The sequence below is a fragment of the Urocampus carinirostris genome, chromosome 3 (assembly GCF_059441175.1).
Source record: "Urocampus carinirostris isolate Australia breed hairy pipefish chromosome 3, RoL_Ucar_1.0, whole genome shotgun sequence".
Taxonomy (NCBI): Eukaryota; Metazoa; Chordata; class Actinopteri; order Syngnathiformes; family Syngnathidae; genus Urocampus; species Urocampus carinirostris.
This window is the reverse complement of record NC_142351.1, coordinates 42,447,797-42,473,357: the sequence shown is the minus strand read 5'-3', so window position 1 is coordinate 42,473,357 and position 25,561 is coordinate 42,447,797. Positions and strand designations below refer to the sequence as shown.

The following is a 25,561-nucleotide window of genomic DNA, read 5'->3' as shown; positions in this document are numbered from 1 at the left end:
TGTTTCATGTGGAGGGACGAAAGCATGACCGACTTGGGTGCTGAGGTGCTTAACTTGTTTTGGTGTTTGGGCTTTTGGGTTGGCCATTGTCAAATTATTTTGTGATTTTTGCTACTTTTTCCTTTTTTTTGTTTTTGTGTATGTGTTTGTCTTGCTGTCATCACCCCTCTCTAGGGATATGACCAGGGTAGCTAGATAGAATAGGACGACTTTTCTGTTTTCTCCATTGGCCAACATCGGTTTCTGGCACTGTGAGTAAAAATTGTGTGAGAATGAGATCAAATTTAATGCTTATTCGCATCTTTCCGCACACTCACTACCGCTACCGGTTCGATTCCTGCATCAACAATATTTTGTGATTTAGGTCAGAGATGTTTTGAATTGATCATCGCACAAATACATTGTTATACCTTGTGTAGTATCGCACACGGAAAAATAATGTACACATTTCGAATTTATTCCACTTAAAGAACACCGAGTTATGAGACACAGTTTTAGATTTATGACCAATTTGGGGTTATTTAAGTGTGCCACGTAGTTCAGAAAATATGGTAAATACTTAATTTCAAGTTCAAAAATATATGACAGCATATTTTATTTAAAAAAAAAAAAAAAAAACTTTCTTGATACATTTTTATGTCCCTTTAATACCAGAATTGTGCTTTAAGCAGTGGTCTGCAAGATTTTTTTGTAACCGTTTTAAGGTGTGACAATACCGAATAATAATATTAGCAATAAGGACAATTGTAAAAATACGAACAATAATGATGAGCCCAAATCCACTAAGTATTCAATAGATCATCGTGGATCTAGATGACATAGGAAAAGGCCATATCATTTATCTCATTATCACACCTTACAACGTGGCACAGTTAGTAAATTAGTGTGATGACGAGATAAAACTATGTTGTTATCTACAAACCTAAGACCTATTGGTTAGAATGTGGCATTTGTATCCGCAACGATCCCAGTTTGATTCCCGTTGCATCCAATGCTGAGCAAAAGTGGTCAGCGGCATCTGTCGACTCATCAAACACTGTTCAAATACCATAATGTACTATCTTAAACCCCCATGAATCACGCACACAGAAACTTAAAAAAAATGCGTGCATACACAAATAAATACGGTACAGTATAAGCAAAATATAAAGCATCTATAGTTTCTTCCTTGTGGTTGCCGACCACTGTTAAAGGTCTTTGTGCATCCAAAAAATAGCTGCTCCCTTTGCATCTCTGTAAGGGGTTTCTGTAAGGGTCTGTATCACAGGGGCAGCTTCAGCAGGAAGAACAGGTGGAGGAGGAGGAGGTATGGAACGAGGAGCAGGAGGAGGTGGCGGGATTGTTGAAACCTTGTTTAAATTCTCTCCGTTCTGTGTTTGTTTTCCTACATCAACTTCTGAGTGAGGAACCCGGGAGAACCTGAGAAGTGTCTCTTTTGGGATAAAAGATGCCATTGCTCCTGCGCTCTGCACCGGAGTCGATAGTTTGTAGTCCAGATGAGCGTAGAAGTGCTGCTTATCATGGGTGGTGAGGCAGATTCGTTTGAAGCCTAGTCTTTTGGCAAAGCTCTCCGTCATCTCCATCAGCCTCCGCCCGTAACCTTTCCCTCTCTCCGTTTTGGACACGACCACTGACTCTACAAAGAGACAGTTTTCGTGGCCCACCACTTTGGAGAGACGAGCATGTCCCAGCAGCTTCTCAGTGTCTCTGGAACCTTGCAGGAGAACCAAACAGATTGGAAATTCAGGGCAGGATTTTTTGATGGAGTGAACGCGAGCTGTCTGGCTTCTCCGCCACTCAGAGTTGACCAGGTTAGCGCAAGAGAGCAGAAGATCCGGGCGTAGGTGGATTGGAAGAACATGGACTTCATCTGTTGCTTCTGTGTCCGAGTGGTTTTTAGCTGTGTTTTCATCATCCAACAGTGAAAGTTTAGCAAGCGAGGAGCAATGAAGGTTCATGTTGAGCTCATTGCTTGTCATTGGCGATCTCCAATCAGCCCTGTGGTGATCACAGTTTGATGCAGGTTAGCTTTTGTGACTCAACAGCAGCGACTCCACTTTCAGCTCCACTTGTGAATTTATGTTTAGTAGGGCTACAACGATTAGTCAACAAAAATTGCTAATGGTAATAGCCGAGAATGGAATGCAAGTGCTCAAATAAAGGGAAAAAAGTGCTTTTAAACAGGAGCATATTTCTTTATGAAAGGGACACTTCATTTTAGGGACAGTGTTTACTATTTGACAACTAGACGTGGATGTATGGTGTAGTTTACAGGGGTGGCCAACCCGGTCCTTGAGAGCCACATGTCCTGCATGTTTTGGGAGTTTCTTTGCTCCAATACAGATTCCAATCATCTGGATCATTATCAAGCTCTCACAAAGCTTGCCAACAAGCTGAAAATTGGTATCACCTGGTGTTGGAGCAAAGAAACCTACAAAACATGCAGGACATGCAGCTCTCGAGGACCGGGTTGGCCACACTATAGTACAACTGAGACAGAGTGTGCAAACTGTGAAAATACAAATCTTGTGATTTATTTAGGAGTTTGTTGTTGCAGCTCTATGTTTATTGCACTACTTTTCATCGCAGTGTTACGATCCACTGTCTTTCTCATTGCACTGTTATTGTAACTAGGAACCAGTTTCTAAGCACTACGTTGTAAAGATGAATGAATGAAAACTTTATTTAGAACATTGAAATAAAAACAGGACGAAAACAATGAGTCAACAACAAAATAATGTCACGTAACATGTTCGAAAATGGGTAGTCAGAAGCAGATGCTCATTTTCCCTACCCCTTTATCTTCCCCATTAAATACATTTTACAAATCCTCTTCTCCTCTTGTGTCTCACACTGTATAAAAAATCTCATGGATATACTTATTACATAGGTCAAATATCAATAATTAGAATAATTACAATAATCACATATTTTATACACTAATCTTCGTAATACTTATCCCTCAACGTCATAATGCCACTAGTTACCAAATATCACTGCGGCACCAATGATAATAACAATAAAAATAAACATAATATTTATAATAACAGTTATGATATAATAGCAAACAATAACAACAAGTTAACCATAGTTTTAAACGCAGTATTTCCAATCTAACTAATGTTGGAGAAATATCTTCAAGGAAACTTAATGTCTGCCAAGAGTATCTTCAAGGATGTCTACCCGACCTTTTCCCACAACTGTAAGCAAGTCTTTCTAAATTTCCACATGTATGCAAATCTATTCTACATTTCTACATGTATGCAAATCTATTCTAGGCAAGGCAAGGCAAGGAATTTTTATTTGTATAGCCCTAAATCACGAAGAGTCTCAAAGGGCTTCACAGATTATTACACTATATTACACAGACTATTTTTTCAGCCGACGAGAAGAGTAGGTTATTCATATGCTATGGAGTAGAAATGAGTTTTAAGTTTAGATTTAAACATTTCCACTGAGGTTGCAGATCGGATCTCAGGGGGAAGAGCATTCCACAGCACCGGTGCCCGGATGGAGAACGCTCTCGAACCAGCAGAACACTTCTTTGCTCTTGGGATCACCAGAAGACCGGCACTCTCAGATCGTAGGCTTCGGACCGGGACGTAGGGGCAAATCAGATCTGACGATCACCAACCTGCTGGGAGCCATCTTTGGGAGAAGATAAGAACCACCCTCCACCATCCCTGCAGATAATTGTCCAGACACACAAACACAACAGGCCGGGGGCAAACGGCGAGGCACTTGTGTTGCCATGGGAACTTGACCTGGACTCAATCAAGTGTATTTACCACAACACTAATATCCCATTTTCTTCATCCCTGTATTTTGCCAGTAATGTTTTTTGAATAGTTGGACATTGTTTGATCTCATCTTGTAAATTATTCCAAAGTTTGACTCCACACACAGATACACACCCATACTTTTTCTGGTTGTTCTCACCTTTGGGATTTTGAATTTACTACAGCCCCTTAAGTTATAATTTCCCTCTTTCCGAGTGAATACTTTTTGGATGTTTTTTAGCACCATGTTTTTGTTGACCTTAGATAACAGTTGTGAAGTGAAAAATTTGTATTAAATCACCCAATTTTCATAATTTGGACTGCATAAATAAAATATTACAGTAGTATGATCCCGATATCCTACCCTGTGTATGGTTCTTATTGCACGTTTTTGAATTATGAAAAGGGGCTGTAGTGAACTTTTGTCATTATTGCCCCAGACTTCTGCACAAAATGTTAAGTATGGCAGAACTAGAGAAGATTTTGTTATTTATCCTAACAGTCTTTATTACCGGGACACGTTTTACCCTGGATTGCTATTTCTGATCTCATTGCATATGTTAACGAATGACAATAAAGGCAATTTAATATCCGAGGAGCTACCTGTAGACGAGGTTCAACAAATTTGGGGAGAAATGCTTATTAATGTAGTTTAGCTTATTATTAAAATAATTTATGAATGGCGCTTTTTACCACTAGAGGGCGCTAAATATCAACATCTTCCGAAAAATGTAATTAACTGTAAAAAGTAATGAACACGACGTTCATTGCTCCCACCAGGCATGTCGCAAAATCATGACTTCACACTATTTAACCACAAAGGATAAATGGCTGAGACCAAATATTTTAGGAGACCCGTCCCAAAATAACTTAGGAGGCTTCTTCTAACAAGTATGATCTATAAATAGGTATATTTGAATCTTCTATGCACGATGGCTACGTTTCGAATCCGACATTTCTAATAGCCGGCAGAACATACAAATTAACTCTGGATAAACACTCTCCCGAGTACTCGTTTTAATCAAAACGCTGTCACATTACCACTTGTAGTGAAAAGAACAGTAGCAAAGTTTTGTCCCTCCCTGCTTGACATTATCCCAAAAACTAAAGGGAAATGAACATTTCCCACGTCGTAACAAAAACTGTCAAATAGTTTGATATCAAACTCTATTGTAAATACATGTAACAAAACGTTACCTACATGCGGTGCTACGCGTTAAATGATCCGGACGTCTCGCTTCAGCATCTAAAAGTTCCGCTGCAGTGTGTGTTGCTGCTTGCTGGTGAGGCACCGGCGTTGAATGCTCCTGCATCAGATACTCGACTGAAAATGAGCGTGCGTCGTTGGTTCTTCCGCTTGGGCGATCCTCGACTGCCACCTGGCGCAAAGGAGTGATTTTGCATCTCTGTGTGGTAGGTTTCACAGAATAAGAATCATATTTATTATCACTGTTGCTACAACGAAATTACGAGTTACACTCCAGTTGGAAAAATATAACAGAAAATATAGGAAGTAAGAGAAAATTTACCTCTAACAAAGTATTTTACATCTAATATAAATATTATACATAACTGGGATATTGCACTTAAAGCTCAAGTGGTGCCACCACAGGGTGGCCAGGGGTGGCCACGGCCCCCTCGTTTAATATGGTTGGCCACCCCATTTGCCAGTATATCATACATAAAACAATAAATCAGAATGGTTGTGGAATGCCAAAATGTTGACTGGAAAGTTATGGACTAAGCACATTGAATCATAAGTATCATTAAATATTACACAAGATCCCAAAGTACTTAGTTGTGTCCTGAAGTCCTTTTGATAGTTTTCACCTGACCACCTTACTTCAATAATCTGGATTCGTGACTTTAAGTTTTGGTGTGGCAGCCAAATATTTTAGGTGGCCCCGTCTGGCCACCCCAATGTAAAATATCTGGAAGCGCCACTGAAAACTGTTCTATGTGTGATTGTGGTTGCATGAGTTGAAAGCTCTGGGGAAGGAGCTATCCCTCGGTCTGTTCGTTTCGGCCTTGTTGGATTGGAGCCGTCGGCCCGATGGTATGTTCGAAAAAGCTGTTGCTGGGGTGTAAGAAGTCCCTCAGAAGTGTTCCAACAACGAGCGTGCAAAGGTATAACAGCAATATGCAAGATCACTGAAAATGACAAGCTGCAGTTTTGTTGAAATGAAAAAGATTTGGGTAACAAGGAAGTGACTATTTACTTTCCCTTCAATTGAAGGACTACTATAACAAACAGATAAAACCGGTGAATGGTCGTAAGGTCCTCAACATTTTTGGAAGAGCCTATAAAACCTTTGAAGCAATTTCTGATACGTTTAGCTGTTTGAGGGCATGGAGTGGTCATTCATCACTTTATATTGAAAGAAAATTTAGTATCTATCTCCGTTCCCTATTAACAGAAGACGAGAGGTGGAATATCTGTAAAACAGAGTGCACATCCACCAACTCCTAGATTCTGAGGTATTTCAACTGGAAGAACCAGGTCACATTTCTTTGTATTTGGCTCTGCTGAGGAAGCAAGATCTGGCAATGTCCTCCAAGGTGTGCAGTGGGCAGCCAGTGATCTTTTGGGCCGTGTTTCTTATCCTTTGTAGGGTTTTCCTGTCTACTGCAGATTGTCCTGCAAACCACGACCCGATGGAGCACGCAAGAATGCTTTCAATGGTGGCATTGTAGAATTTCACCAACAGTTTCTCACTGAGGTTGCTCCTTCTGTGTAGGAAGTGAAGTCGCTGCTGGACCTCCTTTATCACCGCTGAGGTGTTGGTTGGCTAGGATAGGTCCTCGGAGATCTGCACGCACAAGAATCTGATGGAAAGGTTCCTTTCCACGCTGTGATCTGAAGCGAGGCATGTTCTGCTCTGCCCTTCCTTGAGTCAAGGATTATCTCCATAGATTTGTGGTCTTCAGTGGGAGGTTTTTCACTAAACACCACGCCTTTAGTCTTTTTACCTCATCCCTGTAGTCTGACTCATCTTCCCCTGAGATGAATCCCACCATGCTGGTATCATCAGCGAACCTGATGCTATTTGAGGGATGGGTCATGGTGCAGTCAGATGTGTAGGTGCTGAGTGTGATGGCAGAGCAGCAGTGATTTTCAAGCTTGAAATATTGTGGCCCAGCTATTAGGAAGTCCTTTTACTACTGCTGGATGGATGGATGTGGAAAGGCCAATATGCAACAGTGTTTGCACCAGGATCCCTGGGATGATGCGATTATGGGATCAGCTGAGGTCCAGGGGCACCTGCATTCTAGATTTCTGTGTTTTTTGCATGTATATCACTGACAAAGGTTTCAGATCATCAAACCATTTGTAATATCACACAGAGGCAACCCAAGTAAAAACAAGGTGCAGTTTTGAAATGTTGATTCCAATAAGGCCCAAAAAAAATCAAAACCTATCCAACCCTATGTGAAAAAGTAATTGCCCCCTGAACATAATAGTGAGTTAGACCATCTTTGGCAGCGATAACAGAAATCAAACATTGATGATAATTCTTATAGTTTTTCACAACGCTGTGGAGTAATTTTGGTCCACTCTTCTTTGCATTTTGTTTCTAGTGGGCATTTGCAAGTCACACTGGTATATTGTATTCTTTTGGCTTTATTATTGTACTGTTCTCAGCTCAGGGGATGCTGCTGGAAATGTGAATTTCCCTTAGGGGATGAATAAAGTATCTATCTATCTATCTATCTATCAATCTATGTACCCTGGTCATATCCCTCAAGAGGGGTGACCAACAGTAAGACAAACACAAACGAAAAATAAAAAGGGAGAAAGTAGCAAAAAAAAATAAAAAATAAAAAAATAAATAAATCACACACATAAGTTTTTGGACCATGGCCAAAAAGTTAAGCACTTCGGCACCCAAGTTGGTCATGCTTTCGTCCCTCCAGATGAAACGGGACATGACAAAGCGGCCATGTCACTCGGGTCAGGGTGACACAACACACTCTTCTTTTCAACATTAGGGCCAGACAGCTTTCACTGGTTTACCCCTGCCGCATCATGCAGGTTCCCTGTCCATCCCTTAGAACGCGTCCAAACACCCCACTATTCTTTCACAACACCTATCCACTCCTTCTTATCACCAACAAGAGCTCTAGCTTCCATCATATTTAATCCTCTTTGCTGCAGTGCACTCATAACACTATCCATCCACGTCAATCGCGGCCTTCCTTTTGGTCTCCTTCCATTGACTTCTGCTCTTCAACATTCACTCCTCATGTATCCTCTCCATGTGTCCAAACCAACCGAGTACTCTCTTATCCACACGCTTGCTCAGTTCCACTACTACTCCAGTTCTGTCTCTCAAAATTTTATTTCTTAATCTATCCAATCTTGTCACTCCTAACATACTCCTCAAACACTTCATCTCAAAAACATTTAATTTCCTTCTCAAATCTGCATTCAGGCACCATTATGTTTATTCATAAATACATATAAACTTAAATGAATGTGCAAAAAATGCAAAAAAACTTTTTCAATAACCAAGAATAGAGATAGGCTTACTTGATCTTTTCCTCTCACATGTTGCAGAGATATCTAATTCAAGAGTTTATCGATGCATAAAATATATATTGATCTATCTATCTACCTTGGTCATGTCCCTCAAGAGGGGTGACCCACAGCAAGACAAACACATAAATAAAAAGAAAAGAAAAAGGAGCTAAAACACACACAAAGATTTTTGGACCATGGCCAACCCAAATGCCCAAACAAGTTAAGCACCTAGGCACCCAAGTCAGTTATGCTTTCGTCCCTCCAGATGAAACGGGACACAAGTGTTTGTGTGTGCGCGTGTGAACACACACACAAACACTAATATATAGTGCCAATTATTTTAACCAAATGTCACTTCAATATTTTGCCTGGAAAAACATCAAAAGAAAATCCCATACAGAAAATGTACACAATTTGATGAACAACACATAAAAAAATAATGTGGAAAACACACAAGTTGATAGGTACGTAATTTGATCTGAAAAATAAATCGGAACCATGAAAAATAAACAATTTCCGATGTACCTTTTATGAACATAATAAGGAAACCGTTTTAACAAAAGGTTTGCTTTATTTGCCTTTTTTTGTTTTCGTTTTTAAAATCAGGACATCTCGTTTAGGATGGAGAAAAAAAATGAACACTAATAATTTTTTATTAGCTTTTTTGTTTCTACAGAGATAGAGGGTGAAAATCTTTGTTGGTCAAAAATAAAACAAAACAAAAATAAATCAATATATGACAACAATACATCAATCATTAATTCAATACAATGATTTGGTGTCAATTTTAGAATAACAAAGTCCCAGAAATAGAAGATGGTAGCCTTTTTTCACCACTTCCTCCGTTTTACTGTAATAATCATCACTAACTAAACTCAACAACAGTCGAAAAAATGGAGTGTCCTCACATTGTTCCACACTACAGCCGCACAGGGAGAAAAACACTTTTTTTAATATATATATATTTATATATTTAAATAATATTTTATCAAAGCTTCTGTTTTTAGCTTCATAAAATTTTTCTAAAACTTCTGTCGCCGTTGAACTCTTTTTTTTTTTTTTTGCATTTTTAACATCTATTTTTTTTTTAAAGTTTGTCAGCTCTCTTGTATGCGTTTTTGCAAATGTGGTTTGTGTTAATGAACTCATTTCGTGCCAAAGATGGATTCTCGCGTCATTCACGTTTTTTCGAAATATCAAAAAAAAAAAAAAAAAAAAACAACTCACCCCCTTTGTCAGATAACGTGAATTTTTTTGTAATCATACAATATTTATACTTCAATTTAGAACTAAATTAACCCACATTATAAAAAATTAATAGTAATTTTAACCCGTTGTCAGAAAATGTCAATAATTTTTCAAATGTTATATTTTTACTGCAATAAATAAAAAAAATCCATTAAAAAAGCATTCATATTATTATTATTGTCAGATAATGTCACTTGTTTTAATTTTTAATTATACAGTTTTATTGAAATTCATAACAAAAGTATACTCTCATTGCAAATAAATATGATACCTCATTGTTACTATTTTGGAATTTTACAACTAATTCAACCTCTTTTGGTAGGAGAAAACCTTACTCTATTTCAATAAAATATCCCTATATATTTTACGATAATCTTTTTTGACATTAATAACTTTACACTTAAAAAAATCTCAATTTTTTCATTTTCAAGCAGATTCTGTATGATTCTGCTTATTCATTTATTTTTCTTTTTTCTTGGTTGAAAATATATATCAAAGGGACAGCGTGTATTTGACCCCAAAAATATCATATTTAAAAATGCTCATTTGGAACTTTTACCCATTAATCATTTTTATTTTCTTTTTTGATCGATTTTTTTAAGACAAACAAAATGATATGTTGCCTATTTAAAGTTTGATTTTCAAATTAAATTTTCAACAAAATTAGTACTATAAAATGATTGAAGTGTTGCCAGTAAAAAACCTAAATGAGGTGAAAATACGTCTATGGCACAGAGTGAGTTAAGTGTACCCCTGTGTATCTGAGTGCATGAATTTTTGTGTCTGTCCTTGGCTGAGGTAATTTAAAGCTGTTAAAATTCTTGTGACAAGTAAAGACCGCCATACAAAGGGAATCTAAAAAAATGTGTGGTGGTCATTTCATGCTCGACCTTTTTGCTTTACCTGCATACGGGTGAATGCAGCTAAGACACTGGTGCTGGAAACTTGATGCCAACATATAAAAAATAAAAGCAAAATAAACATACCGTATTTTTAGAACTATAACTTGCACCTATAAATCATTATTTGGCGAGAAATTTGTAAGTGCGCATTGCAAACCGGTGCACCGCGGAGTATGGCGGATAAGATTGGAAATGCATTCAGTAAATTATAGGTATGCATTACCATACAAGACTGACTGTACTGTAAGTCGGACAGATATTATCTCATCATCACACTGTTTTTACCCACTTTACTCTCATTTGAGTAATGCATTTTTACATATTGGCTTCTTGATGAGTTATCATAAAAAGCGTTGAAAACTATGGAGGGCATGAGTATAAAACAACAACATACGTACGTGTCGCTAAGATCCCCCTGAACATTTTGAACATTTCATGGACATACCATGGTCAAAATACCTTGAGCGTAGTTATTTCTATCCCCCAAAGGAACACTAAATAGCATAGTCCATTCTGATAGGAAACAGTCTCTCCACTTCTTCAAACAATGAATGTTAGAGAATGGAGAAAAATTCAACAAAATACTATACTATATTAAACCGAGGGGATATCGAAGAAGTGAAAACTGTTTAACATATCAGAATGCCCTATGCATATCAGTTTTGTGGCACTGCAAGTAAAAAAGTAGTGTGATAAAGGGATAAGGTGTAACGCCATTTTGTGTGTCATCTATACCATTGGTGGTAATGTGTCAGCGCTCTTATTGCCAATACTCAGGTTTAATTCCCATTTCATACAATGTTTTGTGGTTCATGTCGATGGCTCATATTTATGCATTGCGTGAATGCATTGAATTAATATGTACCCGTACACACAGAAGTACTTACTTTTGTCTCAATTGCATGGGTCTTATGGTCCGGTGTACCTTATGAATGAAAAATATTTGCCAAAAGACTATTTTTGAGTGTGCGCCTCATAATATGATGCACCTTACAGTGCGGAAAATACGGTATATGGTTTTGCCCGACAGTGTGTAAATCTAATCTACTGTGTATGTGAGTTCTTATGTCAGTGTGCTGGATGTTTGAGAAAAAAAAATATCAGTTTATCCTTTTCCTGTGAACCAATTACATTCCTCATGTTTGGACAGTAATGGTAAAGCTCATCATGTGTGCATTTGTGTAAGTGTGCGTGAATGTGTGTAATACAAGGCACAGAGGTTGCAGTGGGAGGCTCAGTCTCTCAGGTCCATGCTGGAGCCGAACAGGGCCACCAGCTGTTCTTCGTAATGGGCGATGTTCCTCTTCATGATCTCTTTACAGGAGCCCAGGAGGCGCTCGAACGCCTGCACGTCTATTACTGCAAAAAGGAGAGCATTAGATGTTAAGTGTGGCATCCACTTAGATCCATTTCACGGCATTTTCCAGACACTAAGTCTGAATTTGGGGGTCATTTTTTGGGGGGACAAAACCACACATCCTACACAGACACGTCATCTTGAAAGATCATTTTAAATAAAAGAGAAACGGACTGAAATATTTCGTACAGTATACAAACGAACATGATTGACAAGCCATTTAAATTTCAGTAACGTCGTAACATATTAAGAGTTACTCAGGTAACTCGAGCACATGCTCACAAAACTATCAATTTAACTCCATATCACTAAATCCAAATACATTTTTATCCTTGGTCTCACAGTACCGATGTGGCGCTTCCTCTTTGCGCCTCTACGTTGCTTACTTCAGACGTTATTTCCGCTGCCCACCAGTAGCTTACAAGCTGTACTACTTTTGTCTGCTTTTCAGATGCATATTTCATTATTTGCAGCTTGTAATCAGCAGAATATGATTTTCTTTTCAGGGCCGTTTTGTTCAGTCTACTCGGTTATTTTTATAAATTACTGGTGTGTGTGAAAACTCCCTCTGCATAAAATGCTCCTCCCCTAACATATGTCACTAAAATCATTTCGTATCGCATTTTGGGGGCGAACTGTACTTTGTAATATAACAAGGAAGTACAGAAAATTCGATCCTTGTATGGAAATCCATTTTAATAATATTTAATACTTTTGGCGAAATGCCACGGTATCTTCTAAACGTTCGTGTCCATTGGTAAGAAAAGGGGTACAACAAGGCGAGGTTCAAATTATCAACACAGGCCAAGAGTGCAGTCTTGCGGCTTAGTGTGAAAATAACACGTGAAGTTGTATACCCGGTAAAAATATGTTAATAATTTCACAGATAAGCTGCATCTGGAATATAAGTCGCACCCCCAACCAAACTATGTAATAAAACTTTAGCATAGTCTGGAATATACGTTACCACGACTTAAGAACATACGGCTTGGGAGCCAGATGTGGCATATACGTTACCACGACTTGAGAACATATGGCTTGGGAGCCAGATGTGGCTCTTTTTATGAGTACATTTGGTTCAGAGATAAAATTCACTTGTTTAATAATAATAATAATGCATTTAAGCTGGATATGCAATAACATGCTACTATATCTACCACTAGTGGCAGGAGGACTGTGGCGCTTTTCTACCTTTAACTCATTTAATACCCTGATGTACTACATTTGCAAAAACATTGTCCCTTAGTGCCAAAACGCAAAAATAAGTTTGTTTTAATTAAGAACAACTATCGTAAAGGGTTTGGGGCTGCTCAGCAATAACTTAAGCCTCTGGGAATGGTTTCAGCATGATGAATAACCATTAGATAGGAGGTGGGGCTCTGATCGGACCTTTGTCCACACATCGAGGGAACCCACTTCCTATATGTGGCGAATTAGAGTGTGTAGTCTGCCCCATATGGCGAGTAGATGTAATGAAGCGGTGAGGTGACAGTCGTGAGGCATGGACGACAAATAGTCAAGTCTTCAACAGACCATTTTCCTTTCAAAAAAGATAAAGTCCCATTGACATCGTCTGGTCAGAGAGAGATAACATTACATGCACGTCAGCACTAACACGGTGGCCTGAGGAAACGCGATCGCCATGATGACCAAACTTATGTCATCAATTCACCAGAAAAGTTCTGGGATTGTCCATGCATAAGTTCAGTGTTCAAGCAATAAACTGTTATTTTGCAAGCTAAAGGCATTGTTCAGATAACGGAGATTTTACAAATGCAAAAAGAACCAAAGTTCTGCTTGAAATGCATCCTTTAACAAAAAAGCATTTTTTCCTCAGAATTTTTCTTGAAAATTAGTATTTTCAATTAACTTAGCAATGTTGAATGGTTGTTTGTTAATCAATGGAATAATCGAGAAACAAACTTTTTTTCGACTGAAAAATGACGGTCCAAGCTTTTAATTATATGTTCTATGCCTATATAGCTACAGATTCACATTTCCTGTGGGCTCTCAAAAATAGCACCGGCTCTCCCAATTTGAGAAAAATGTCTGGCGTTGAATGAGTTAAGGCTTGTAACAAGAATAGTTTCTTTTTCTGTGTGTTTAGCAAATGAGATGCATCAGAACACACATGCAAGCATGACGTTCGCCTTTCTACAAAATTCTTGGGTATTTATTCAAGCATGTCATTCATTTTTTTTTAAATTATTGAAAAAATTAAAATGATGTATGACAGATTTACTTTGATTTGTTTAATTACTTTTCGAAGTGCCTTTAAACATCGTCAAAAACATTACAAAAAAGTCGTTAAATAGATTTCCCTTTGGCAACTTACAAACATAATTACAAAAAAAATTGCGATTCGCTGCCACCTACCTATGTAAATGATTGTTACAGTTACTCAGTTAATGACTGGAAGAAATCAAAGATACTGGACAATGTCATGCTTTTCTGCAATGATAAAACCTGGTTATTTCCTGCAGCACACCAGATAACTTCTCACTGCACACTTATGTGCCCTGGCACACTGATTTAAAAACTCTGGTTTGCAAACGTATTCACACCTGCTGACATTGTTTGCTAAGGGAAGAGGAAGGAAAGCATTTCATCTTACCCAAACATTTGACACTGCCCACTGCATAGGCTGAAGCAGCTCGGGGCTTGTTAGTGACCAAGGCCAGTTCCCCGAAGTACTGACCCCTGCTACAGCGTGCTATCTCCACCTCCGTGTTGTCTGCATGGTCTGCTTTTGTCTGCACGGTGTAAGACGCGTAAGAGGATTAAAGGTTAGCAACTAGCAAATCAGAGTTCCTAGCACTGTGAGTAAAAATAGTGTCATAATGAGATATGTCATTGTACCACTTGTGGTCCAGTGGTAAAGTGCAGGCACTCTAACCTCCTCTACTTGGGTTAAGATTCCCGTTGCATACAATGTTTATCAAAATAAGATCAATTTGATCAATCTTTGCAAAACAATTACTTGAATTCTATATTATTGGATTGGAAGGCATACCTATAATTACTGTATACGTTTACGGTATGGTAATGCATACCTCAATTTATTGTATGCACTTTCAATCTTGTCCACAACCGGGTTATAAGGCACACTTTTGAATTTCTGGCCAAATTGGGGCGCCTTATATTTCCAAAAATACAGTACGTTTGGAAAATGAGCAGGGACGTGGCATAAATACAATAGATATAAAGACGTTAATGAATAAGTGAATAAAACATCCATGACTAATGGCATTGTATGGACTATATTTTGATGGAATGCAATTATTATACAATAAAAAAAATCAACTGACATCTGTGAAAGGCAAATTCTGCTTACTTTACTCTTCATCATGATTTTCACCTCCCCGGATTCTACAATGTAGAAGCAGTCAGCACTGTCTCCCTGTCAAAAACAGTTTCAGTTAGGCATCTGGCAAAAATGGACAACATGTTGGTCCTCATTTCATTAACATCACATTGAAGCGATTTAAACGTGTAAACAGTGGTTACTCGAAAGAACACATTGTCATTAATGGTTAACTAGTAAATATAATCATAACAAGAGCAAAGAATTTATGTATCATAAATCTAATTTTACTGTATTTTTGTAGTTGGTCACTACAGTGAAACCTTTTTACAAGCTTATTGGTTCCAGGATTTAGTTCCGATTGCTTGTGTTACGAGCAAATATTCCTGATATGCTCTACTACAGATTTGCCTTAATCCCGTTCTAACAGAAGAATACAAGTGAAACCTAAATAGCTATAAAACAGCTTCCTGATCACTGGAAACCCATTTAAATAATAATCCAACATAAAAATACAGAAATAAAATAAACAACATATGAACAATATAAAATGCAAGTTTATTATGAGCTAACAAATGAGTGTGTGCGATGCAGAGAGCGGCAATGAGTAGTCATGGAGATTGCATACCATGTTTTCTTTGTATGTTATATGGTTTTGATAATTTTATATTGTGTACGCCGTTATAACCATTTTCATGAGAGACATTTTGACCAATCTAGTCTTTTGGCTCAAATCCAGATAGTCTCTGTCACTGGTAGCAGATGACAATGTCATCGTAGATTGCTAATATTGTCAAAGTATTCTCCATAGTCTGTCTTGCTGTGAGTAAATAGATGCAGTGTTGTGTTTGCAAGACATATTATCGCCTATTAAGGACGATTTGCAATCAAAAAGGGGAGCAATTGGCAGAGATTGCCACGTATGAGATTTAAAGATGATGGTACGTAAGCACTTACTACAACTTGAGTAAATAATTACTGCAACTTTAAATGAACATACACACAAAAAGAGTATACAGCACAATTGTTTGTTTTGCCCGTAGTAGTTTGCACGCGCAAACTGGACGAGCTGATGATGGCAGAAAATAGTCTCAAGTTGTGAGCGCTCTCTAGTGGTATCCTCATGGACTCCTCCTGTACTGGATTTTACTTAATATAGCGAGGTAGACTTTTGTTTCAAAAAAAGTTGTGTAAAAAAATTATTGTGTTTAGAGGTGCTCGTATAAAGAAAGATCACGGTATTTTATAACTACTGGCTCAGGCAACAAAAACATAAATCATCTCACCTGTGTGATGATGCGCTCACCATCTGAGAACTGCTTCGCACCCAATACGTCCACAATCTTCATCCTCTCAGTTGCCTGCACAAATTAAATTACATAGATGATAGCAGAAAGATACAAACTGTCACCACGGGGTTCCTACAGCTTAAGGCAAGTTAATTTCAAGACTTAAAGACTTTTTAATGCCTTTTGAAATAACATTCAAGACCAAGTTGACAAAAATAAACACAATTGAAATAAATAAAATAGAGAGAAATAGAGAGAACAAAGAATGAAGAATATTATATCAGCCTATGCGCGGTGAGAGTATGCAAATCAGTCTATGCACAGTGAGAGTATGCATTTCAGCTCATTCAAACAAAAGTTCAAGTGAAAATTATTCCCCAGAACTGCAGCTACACTTGTATGAAGCACACATTTAGAGATAATATAGCTTGGTTTTGAGCAATGGATGGAAAATTGTAGAAAGTTTTTGACTTAAGTACTTAATAGAAACCACTCTACTGAGTATGAGGCTATTTTTGTCAGTATCTTTACCGTTCAATGACGTTTTAATGCCTTTTGAAATAACATTCAAGACCAAGTTGACAAAAATAAACACAATTGAAATAAATGAATATTTCATGCACACAATACATTGGGCCCCGCACACATTATTTACCTGGCACAGATTTTAGCCTCGGCAAAAACCCTTCTCATAAAATGTACACCATCCCATGGTCCAACGTAAACGTCTCTGTCCAAAGTTGCTACGTGTATTGTGGGTGGACATAAGACATGCATCTGCTCTGAAAGGCCCAACTGAAACTACATCACCATTTTGATAGTTTCGTTGTTGTGGTCATGTGATGTTGCCACGGAGGTAAATTGGTTAATTATTAAAAAAAGACAAGAGCGCTCGTCTTGGGATCAAGAGATCGCAGGTTCGATTCCCGGCTTCTCCGTGTTATATGTCGAAGTGTCCTTGGGCAAGACACTGAATGCCTAATGCCCCTAATAAGCAGGTCGGTGCCTTGCATGGTTGCATGGTCGCTATTGGTGTGTGAATGGGTAAGTGTGAAGCACATTGTAAAGCGCTTTGGGAGGTCCTCATTTACTTGAAAAGCGCTATATAAATGCAGACCATTTACCATGAATGTTACTAAATATTTTTAGTTCAAATAAATGTAAATATTATTGTATTGACATTTTTAAGACTTTGAAAAAAATAAAATTAATACATATCAATATCAATTAAGGATATATAGAATAATGAATTTAATGTAATTCAATTTAATACTTTTTCAAATATCGGCGGGAACCCCATCTATAAACCCTCGATTCACACATTCCTAACATCACATGGCATCTAACAATGTTTTTCCATTGAGATTATTAAAAAAATACAATTGGTGGAAATTTAGATATAGTCAAAAGTACCAGTAAGAGCTTGTGGTGATTAAGGGTGATTAATTTATCTTGTTGCTCTGATTAGGTAATGGCACTGATGTGATCTGTTGACTCTTGAGAGGCTGTTGAGATGGTGCCAATATGCGGGCTAAACATTATTTTACCACCTATTGTTCATTAACAATAAAATACTTAATCCACTATCAAGTGCATTCAACTCACCTCCAGGGATTTCAGTAAGGGCACAGACTCAATAAAAGTCTCGTACATCCTTCGCTTCTTTGCGTTGTTCTTCACAATGAGTCTACGAAATGTGGCGCGATCCTGGAGATGGAGGAAATTAAAAACAATTCTAGGTAAAATAGTCAAAACATAACTCATTATGTTGCCATTTGGGCAAAACAATAAAGCACATCCTCCATATATTACTAAACATTTTATTTGTTACTTCTGCCCTCGTGGGCTTCAAATATTACTATCATTGAAAACACTGTACTGACCAATCAGAAGAAAACGTAAATTAATTTAAGACAATCAAGATTTACTATCCTCCTAAAAGAGCAGCATAGGGGTCAACGTAATTATATTTTAACTGTTTAAGTCAGGGATCGGGAACCTTTTCGACTCAAAGAACCGTGAATGCAAAATATTGAGATTTATTTTCAGCGAGAGCCGCACAAGATACAGTGGCTTGCGAAACTATTTGCCCCCCCTTGAACTTTGAGACCTTTTGCCACATTTCAGATTTCAAACATCAAGATATACAACTGTAATTTCTTGTGAAGCATCAACAATAAATGGAACACAATCATGAAGTGGAATACAGTTTATTGGATATTTTAAACTTTTTTAACAAATAAAACACGAAAAAATGGGTGTGCAAAATGATTCAGCTCCTTTACCTTCAGTGCAGCAAACTCTGTCCAGAAGTTCAGTGAGGATCTCTGAATGATTCAATGTTGATCTAAATGACTAACAATGACAAATGGAATCCACCTGTGTGTAATCAGGTCTCTGTATAAATGCCCCTGAACTGTGATTGTCTCAGAGGTCTGTTTAAAGCGCAGAGAGCATCACAAAGAACGAGGAACACACCAGGCAGGTCCGAGATACTGTTGTGGAGAAGTTTAAAACTGGATTTGGATACAAAAAGATTTCCCAAACTTAAACATCCCAAGGAGCACTGTGCAAGCAATAGTATTGAAATGGAAGGAGTATGAGACCACTGAAAACTAATCAGAGATGGAGCCAAGAGGCCCATGATCACTCTGGATGAACTGCAGAGTTTTACAGATGAGGTGGGCGAATCTGTCCATAGGACAACAATCAGTCGTGTACTGCAAAAATCTGGCCTTTATGGAAGAGTGGCAAGAAGGAAGCCATTTCTTAAATATATGCATAAAAAGTGTTGTTTAAAGTTTGACACACCAAACATTTGAAAGAGGGTGCTCTGATCAGATGAGACCAAAATCAAACTTTTTGGCAACAATGGAGAACATTTGTTTGGCATTAAAGCAGCACAGCTCATCACCCTCAACACACCATCCCCACAGTCAAACATGGTGGTGGCAGCATCACGGTTTGGGTCTGAAGAAGGTTTGGGTCTGCTTTTCTTCAAAAGGGACAGGGAAGATGGTTAAAATTGATAGGAAGATGGATGGAGCCAAATACAGGACCATTCTGGAAGAAAACCTGATGGAGTCCGCAAAAGACCTGAGACTGGGACGGAGATTTGTCTTCCAACAAGACAATGATCCAAAACATAAAGCAAAAGCTACAATGGAAAATATATCAAGGTGTTAGAATGACCAAATCGAAGTCCAGACTTCAATCCAATTGAGAATCTGTGGAAAGAACTGAAAACTACTGTTCACAAACGCTTTCCATCCAACCTCACTGAGCTCGAGCTGTTTTGCAAGGAGGAATGGGCAAAAATATCAGTTTCTCAATGTGCAAAACTGATAGAGACACACCCCAAGCAACTTGCAAAAGGTGGCGCTACAAAGTATCAACTCAATGGGGCTGAATGATTTTGCACACCCACTTTTTCGTTTTTTATTTGTTAAAAAAGTTTTAAATATCTAATAAAGTGTGTTCCACCTCATGATTGTGTCCCACTTATTGTTGATGCTTCACAAGAAATTACAGTTTTATATCTTTATGTTTGAAGTCTGAAATGTGGCAAAAGGTCACAAAGTTCAAGGGGGCCAAATGGTTTCGCAAGCCACTGTATTTAAAACAAGAAAATAGTTAACAAAGTCGTCAAACCTGATCTCCAGACAAAAGTACATCTTCAGTGCATTTTAAAAAATCTGCCTCCCTCCTGGAGTTACATTAAGATCGTAGAGGTTCATTTTGACCATCATTTTTGTTGAAATTAATTGTTTCAAAGCAAGTTGTGAACAGCATTGTTTTGTAAAAATGTCACAAAATACTGCAAATGAGAATGATACGCATGTATTTACCTCCGGACCTGGTCAAAATTCTAACCATGGGAATTTATAGAATATTCAACATCTTTGAAACCTAAAAATATCCGTCTTAAACGTTCTCAAGTGCTTCATTGATAATTTTTTTCATAACCTGCACAAACCGTAGTTAAAAAATATGGTAAATGGTAGACGTCACAATCGCACGAGTATTTTGACGCATCTTATTGCAAGGTTCATAATCCTTTTTCATGGCCAAATTTTAGGCAGTTAAGCCAATTTTCCAGTTTATCTACTAACATTAAAGGAAGAAATCCAGTGTGAATTGTCTATTTTGCAGAAATACAAGATCTTTGATTTCTTATGGGATTTTATTTGAGGTGTGCATTAATCAAGACATGATTTCTAGATCATGAGTAAATCGCAAATATATTTGTGGATCTGAACAATTCCTGTGAAAATATATTTTGAAACAAATTTCATATAGGTCTTGGGTGATGACGACTAAAATATGTAGCTTACTTCAGTTGGGAAACGTTATTTTAAATTTGTGCATGATCATAACAAATGTCCATTACCAATATATAATCCTTGCACTTATACTCGTTCCATATGTCGTGTTTAGGTTTAGCATGCCCCTGTTCTTTGAGGCGCTACCCATAGGGGGTGATCATGCTCCATACGACAATGCCATACAAACTAATAACAGCTGTTGTTAATCACGAGGGAAGCAGAAATGCAATGACAAAGCAAAGCCACAAGAGTAGCGTTGGCCTCATTTTTAAGCAGACTTGTTGAGAAACATGACAACAATTTCAAGCATTTCACCCAAAATTTGAGCACATTTCAATCCTTGAAAATACATTAACATTTAAATATTTTCAAGGATTTAAAGCATCTGTACGGACCCTGTTATTGACCATGAGACATGGAAAAGATCGCAATGATGTGTTTGTTCTTACAGGCCTTGAAAGTAAAAAAGCACTGCAGTGGTCTTGCAGGTAAAAAAAAAAGGGAATATGATCTCCAAACCAGACGTATTTATGGAAAGAGCAACATCAGGCTCGTGAGCCATATGTTCCAGACCCCTGGTTTAAGGTTTTAATCAGGGTGTGTTAAGATGGTCTTACCAGTCCCCATAGCGACCCCTCCTGGGTGGCGATGATGGTAGCTGCACGTGCTGTGTTGTACATGAGTGCCAGCTCACCAAAGCTGCCCTTATTGTCATATTGACCCACACATGTTCCTGATACCACAATGTCATACACACCTCTGGAAATAGAGAGAACAAAGAATGAAGAATATTATATCAGTCTATGCGCGGTGAGAGTATGCAAATCAGTCTATGCACAGTGAGAGTATGCATTTCAGCTCATTCAAACAAAAGTTCAAGTGAAAATTATTCCCCAGAACTGCAGCTACACTTGTATGAAGCACACATTTAGAGATAATATAGCTTGGTTTTGAGCAATGGATGGAAAATTGTAGAAAGTTTTTGACTTAAGTACTTAATAGAAACCACTCTACTGAGTATGAGGCTATTTTTGTCAGTATCTTTACCGTTCAATGACGTAAAAGTTGTCTCCATCATCACCCTGGTCAATCACATGTTCTTGGGGCTGAACTCTTAATTCAAACATTGCATCTAGCACTTCAGAGAACTGCTCCTGAAATGAAGATCAGAAGGAAAAACATTGTGATTTAAAAAAAACATCAGAAATAAGGAGCAGCAATAATGGAAACTAAATACAAGAGTTTGGCCAATTAAGAAGCAGAGAGCCATAATTTGAAAGAGTAAAATATCCCCAACCCATCCTTTCACTTCCTAGCTCCTTTTGCAAACTCCCATTCAATATATGCTTTTTTTTGCCCACTGATAAACACTATACAGACTTTGCCGTTTTGCAAATGCAAAAATTGCATGTTACAAAGACATGCTTTTCATTTCATATGGCAGTTTATGCTGCATGTAACTAAATGTAAACTGTCGGAAGCAAACATAAATGAGCCATACCATGCAAAAACTAACTCTTATCCATGATCAGTAGAATACATTGAGCTTGCATAATTAGCAGAATGAAACAAATTATTTACCCGAATACAATAATATTTTACCAATAAAAATTATAAAAATAAAATCATAATATAAATTATAAAATGAAGGATAATTGTGATTTAAATTCTCTAAGAACATGTTAGACATCACAAAAATATCAATAATACGATTATTCAACAACCATATTAGATATCACATATTTTTCCAGCCAGGATTTCACAAGACACTTTCGGAATTGATGGGTGGAAATTTTATTTTACAGTATCTAATAAGAGGACACAAAAAAGTGAAACAGCTCGAGGCAAGATCGGGCCTAGAAATTCCAGCCTGACTAATTAACAAAGCAAAACTGAATTTTAATAGAGGACTCGGGAGAAGAGGTGATTTCGACCGACCCTGCCAAAATTTCGGGTCGAGCTTGGGATCAAAATCCTTCCTCTAGAAAGCGTAAAGAAACACTGGGAATTTATTCGGATTACTGTTCATGCATGCCAGTTTATCTTCCTAAATGTACCTGGTCCAGTGTTTTGAAGAGCAAAATATCTCGACAGGCCTCCTGCAGTCTGCAGCGCTGTTCATCTGTTTTTGGATGAACCACTCTTGGTTCTGTGTCCTCGTCATCGTCATCTGGATTGAATGCTTCTGCACACACTAAAATGACAGACAATGTATTAAATGTACTACACATAAATATGTATAGGATATTCGTATGGACAGTTCTTCTCATTCAACATATTTGCGTTATTTTGCATGACCATCACATATTCTCACTGAAGGCATTTACGCAACGATGAATGCATACGTTTAGTTACGTTATGCCATAAAAAAGGTAAAATGACTGAAAACCTGTTTTGCACTCGTTTTCCTCGGAATAGCTAAGCTTTGATATGATTAAATGTTTCCACACACTCAGCGTTTTCATCTTTAAGAGCCTCTTATAAAACACTTCATGTGACTACTTCTCGAAGCTCATTGAGAATTTTAAGAGTGTGCAGAATTTTTAAAATGGTTTAACGTTTGTAATGCAGTGAGGTAGTTTGTGCTAGTATGCCAAGAAGGCTAATGATGTGTTTAATTCGAATTTGTTTTTTAACATGTATTTGAAGCCTTCCTCATGTAATTGTTGAATGGTGAGCATATTTATTTGTGAAGCTTATGCATGTGATACAAAAAAATGTACAGTAAGGACCGTACTAGTGTGAATTCGCAATAATTGAAACACAAAGTTAAAAGGGTCGACTGTGTTGGCATAATTGGTTAAAGTCAAATGAAATAAAATTGAATACATGTCTTCATTTTAACATAGAATATTTCAATATTTGGAGCTACACAAATGTTTAGCTACAAACCAGTCATCTCAAGTGATTTCACAAAACATTAGACCCAATCGCTCTATATCAAAATTCATGGAGTGACTGTTGGTTGTGGATGTTGACTTTGCAACATTTGATTTGTAAGAACATGTGAGTGATGTCAAGAGGTATTGAATGCAATATTAACATACTATACAAATATATTTTTCTAAATGTGTCAAAATGTGGTGGTTCAATAATTGCACATTGATACACATTAAAAATGAATTATTAATATATTGTGAAGATCTACTACCGTAAATTCCGGACTATAAGCCGCTACTTTTTCCCCAAATGTTCAGCCCTGCGGCTTATTCAGTGAAGCAGCCAATTTATGTAATTTTTCTAACGGCCACCAGCGGCACTCGAGTACAAAAGGTAAGATTTAGACCTGTGGAATTGTGCGCCGACATAGACTGCATCTGCATCCTCTTAGTTTACGTTCGAATTGTCCGTATGACAAAGGTTCGTTCCGATTATGAGAAAAAGGCCCTTGATGGCGACAGTTATAAGGAGAAAGCTGAAGACGGTTTAACGTGAATTTCGCAATTGCGGTACGGCTTTTTTTTAACAGCTGCGCTTTATGCGTTGCGTGTTAGGAGTAGCGTGGTGGTACCTTTCACGGGCACGGTTTGGGATGAATGTTATATTATTATTATTAAAGCTTTGAAAACTCTCTCGGTGTACCGTCTTTCTTTGTAAATATGTGTAACCATGTATAATATGTATTTGCAACTGTATATTTTTGTAATGTATTTATTTTAGAGACTTATTGTGATATGTTTTCTACGAGCGAATCAAAAAGAAGGGGCGGAGCAAACGCGGGCTGACAGGAAGTGGGGTAAAGCTGAGTTAAATCTCTTTGTTGTTGCAGCGGACAATAGTGGATATATATTTTTCCCACCCTTAAATTTGGAAATATACATTTTTTTCATTGGATTACTTTCAACAGGACCTGGACTTTAAAGGTTTGCATTAAATTCTAACTACCAGTATCATTTTCCGTTCATGTTGCAGATTGTGGTGGATGGATTGTGTAGTATATCTGCAGTCACATTTGCGGCACCTAAAGTCAGGTTTGGGTTAAACTTGTAACTGTTACATGTTTAAATGTTGGCGCATGCGGCTTATATACAGGTGAGGCTTGTGTAAGGACAAAACCAATAATGTCCGCAAAATGTGTTGCGTGCGGCTTATAATCAGGTGCGCTCTATAGTCCGGATTTTACGGTAATTTATATGAATATATAACTTTTCTGCCAGTGTTTACTCTGAAATAGTATGTCAGTGACAAACAATTCTTTTTGTTTCCTAGAAAACTGGAATACTATTAAAATGTCACCAGCAAACGCATTTGTTGACATGTTTTTAAATTTTACCTTATTAAAAATGTGTATATATATATATATATATATATATATATATATATATATATATATATATATATGTCTTCACTTTGACATTCAGAGCACTAGGCAGAAATCACATCTCGTCATCACCTGCCGTTGTCCCTCGTGATGCTTTGTTTTAATGAAACAGTCGGATTCCTGGTCCACACCAGTGGCTAAAATGTCACCAGCAAACGCATTTGTTGACGTGTTTTTAAATGTTACCTTATTAAAAAAAAGAATGCATAAAGTGTAAACTATCCGAAAAACAGTCATATGCCCCTAGAAATTGGGATAAAAATGAGAATTTTTTTCAGAATTCCCTGAATAAAAAGTGTTAAACATACGTTTTAGTCGTTACCACCTAATATCAAATGTGGTACCACAAAAATAGTGACTGGCCAATATAAAACCGTATCGACAGACCCGACCTACACACATCGACTCAGTGTATAAAAAATAGGGGCCAGTGAAGGAGACTGTCAATATATCTACTGCTTGTGTTTGACATGCATGGCTGACACAATACGTACACGCACCACAATAGAGCCAG

The 25,561-nt window shown here is 37.6% G+C and overlaps 2 protein-coding genes across 5 annotated transcripts in view; both read right to left on the bottom strand.

Moving 5' to 3' along the window:
• Positions 1-436: 436 nt before the first annotated feature.
• naa80 (N-alpha-acetyltransferase 80, NatH catalytic subunit) lies at positions 437-5,245 on the bottom strand. 3 transcript variants are annotated; one of them, XM_088331940.1, is made up of 2 exons: positions 4,977-5,245; positions 437-1,998 (listed from the first exon to the last, which is right to left on the bottom strand). In XM_088331940.1, the coding sequence occupies exons 1-2, from the start codon at positions 5,090-5,092 to the stop codon at positions 1,188-1,190; spliced, it is 927 nt and encodes a 308-aa protein (XP_088188066.1). In that variant the 5' UTR covers positions 5,093-5,245; the 3' UTR covers positions 437-1,187. The 3 variants fall into 3 exon arrangements, 2 of the variants coding, with proteins under 2 accessions (XP_088188066.1, XP_088188068.1); XM_088331942.1 differs by having other exon boundaries at positions 4,981-5,245; XR_015850048.1 differs by lacking the exon at positions 437-1,998 and adding an exon at positions 2,494-3,683 and having other exon boundaries at positions 4,981-5,089.
• Positions 5,246-8,852: 3,607 nt separating this feature from the next.
• Positions 8,853-25,561, bottom strand: part of prkar2aa (protein kinase, cAMP-dependent, regulatory, type II, alpha A) — a 41,699-nt gene continuing 24,990 nt past the window's right edge. For both annotated transcript variants that reach the window (XM_088331939.1, XM_088331938.1), the window contains 8 exons: positions 22,784-22,920; positions 21,774-21,880; positions 21,344-21,485; positions 18,007-18,108; positions 16,399-16,473; positions 15,143-15,208; positions 14,423-14,561; positions 8,853-11,810 (listed from right to left, as the gene is read on the bottom strand). In XM_088331939.1, coding sequence (XP_088188065.1) covers positions 11,686-11,810; positions 14,423-14,561; positions 15,143-15,208; positions 16,399-16,473; positions 18,007-18,108; positions 21,344-21,485; positions 21,774-21,880; positions 22,784-22,920 — 893 coding nt within the window. In that variant the 3' untranslated portion in view covers positions 8,853-11,685. The remainder of the gene's footprint in view (positions 11,811-14,422; positions 14,562-15,142; positions 15,209-16,398; positions 16,474-18,006; positions 18,109-21,343; positions 21,486-21,773; positions 21,881-22,783; positions 22,921-25,561) is intronic.

Bases quoted from the DNA above. Each gene is read 5' to 3' on its own strand.
- naa80 (XM_088331940.1), bottom strand. From the start codon at position 5,092: ATGCAGGAGCATTCAACGCCGGTGCCTCACCAGCAAGCAGCAACACAC. The intron at 1,999-4,976 runs GTAACGTTTTGT...TGATCACCACAG, and splicing joins ACGCGTAGCACCGCATGTAG to GGCTGATTGGAGATCGCCAA.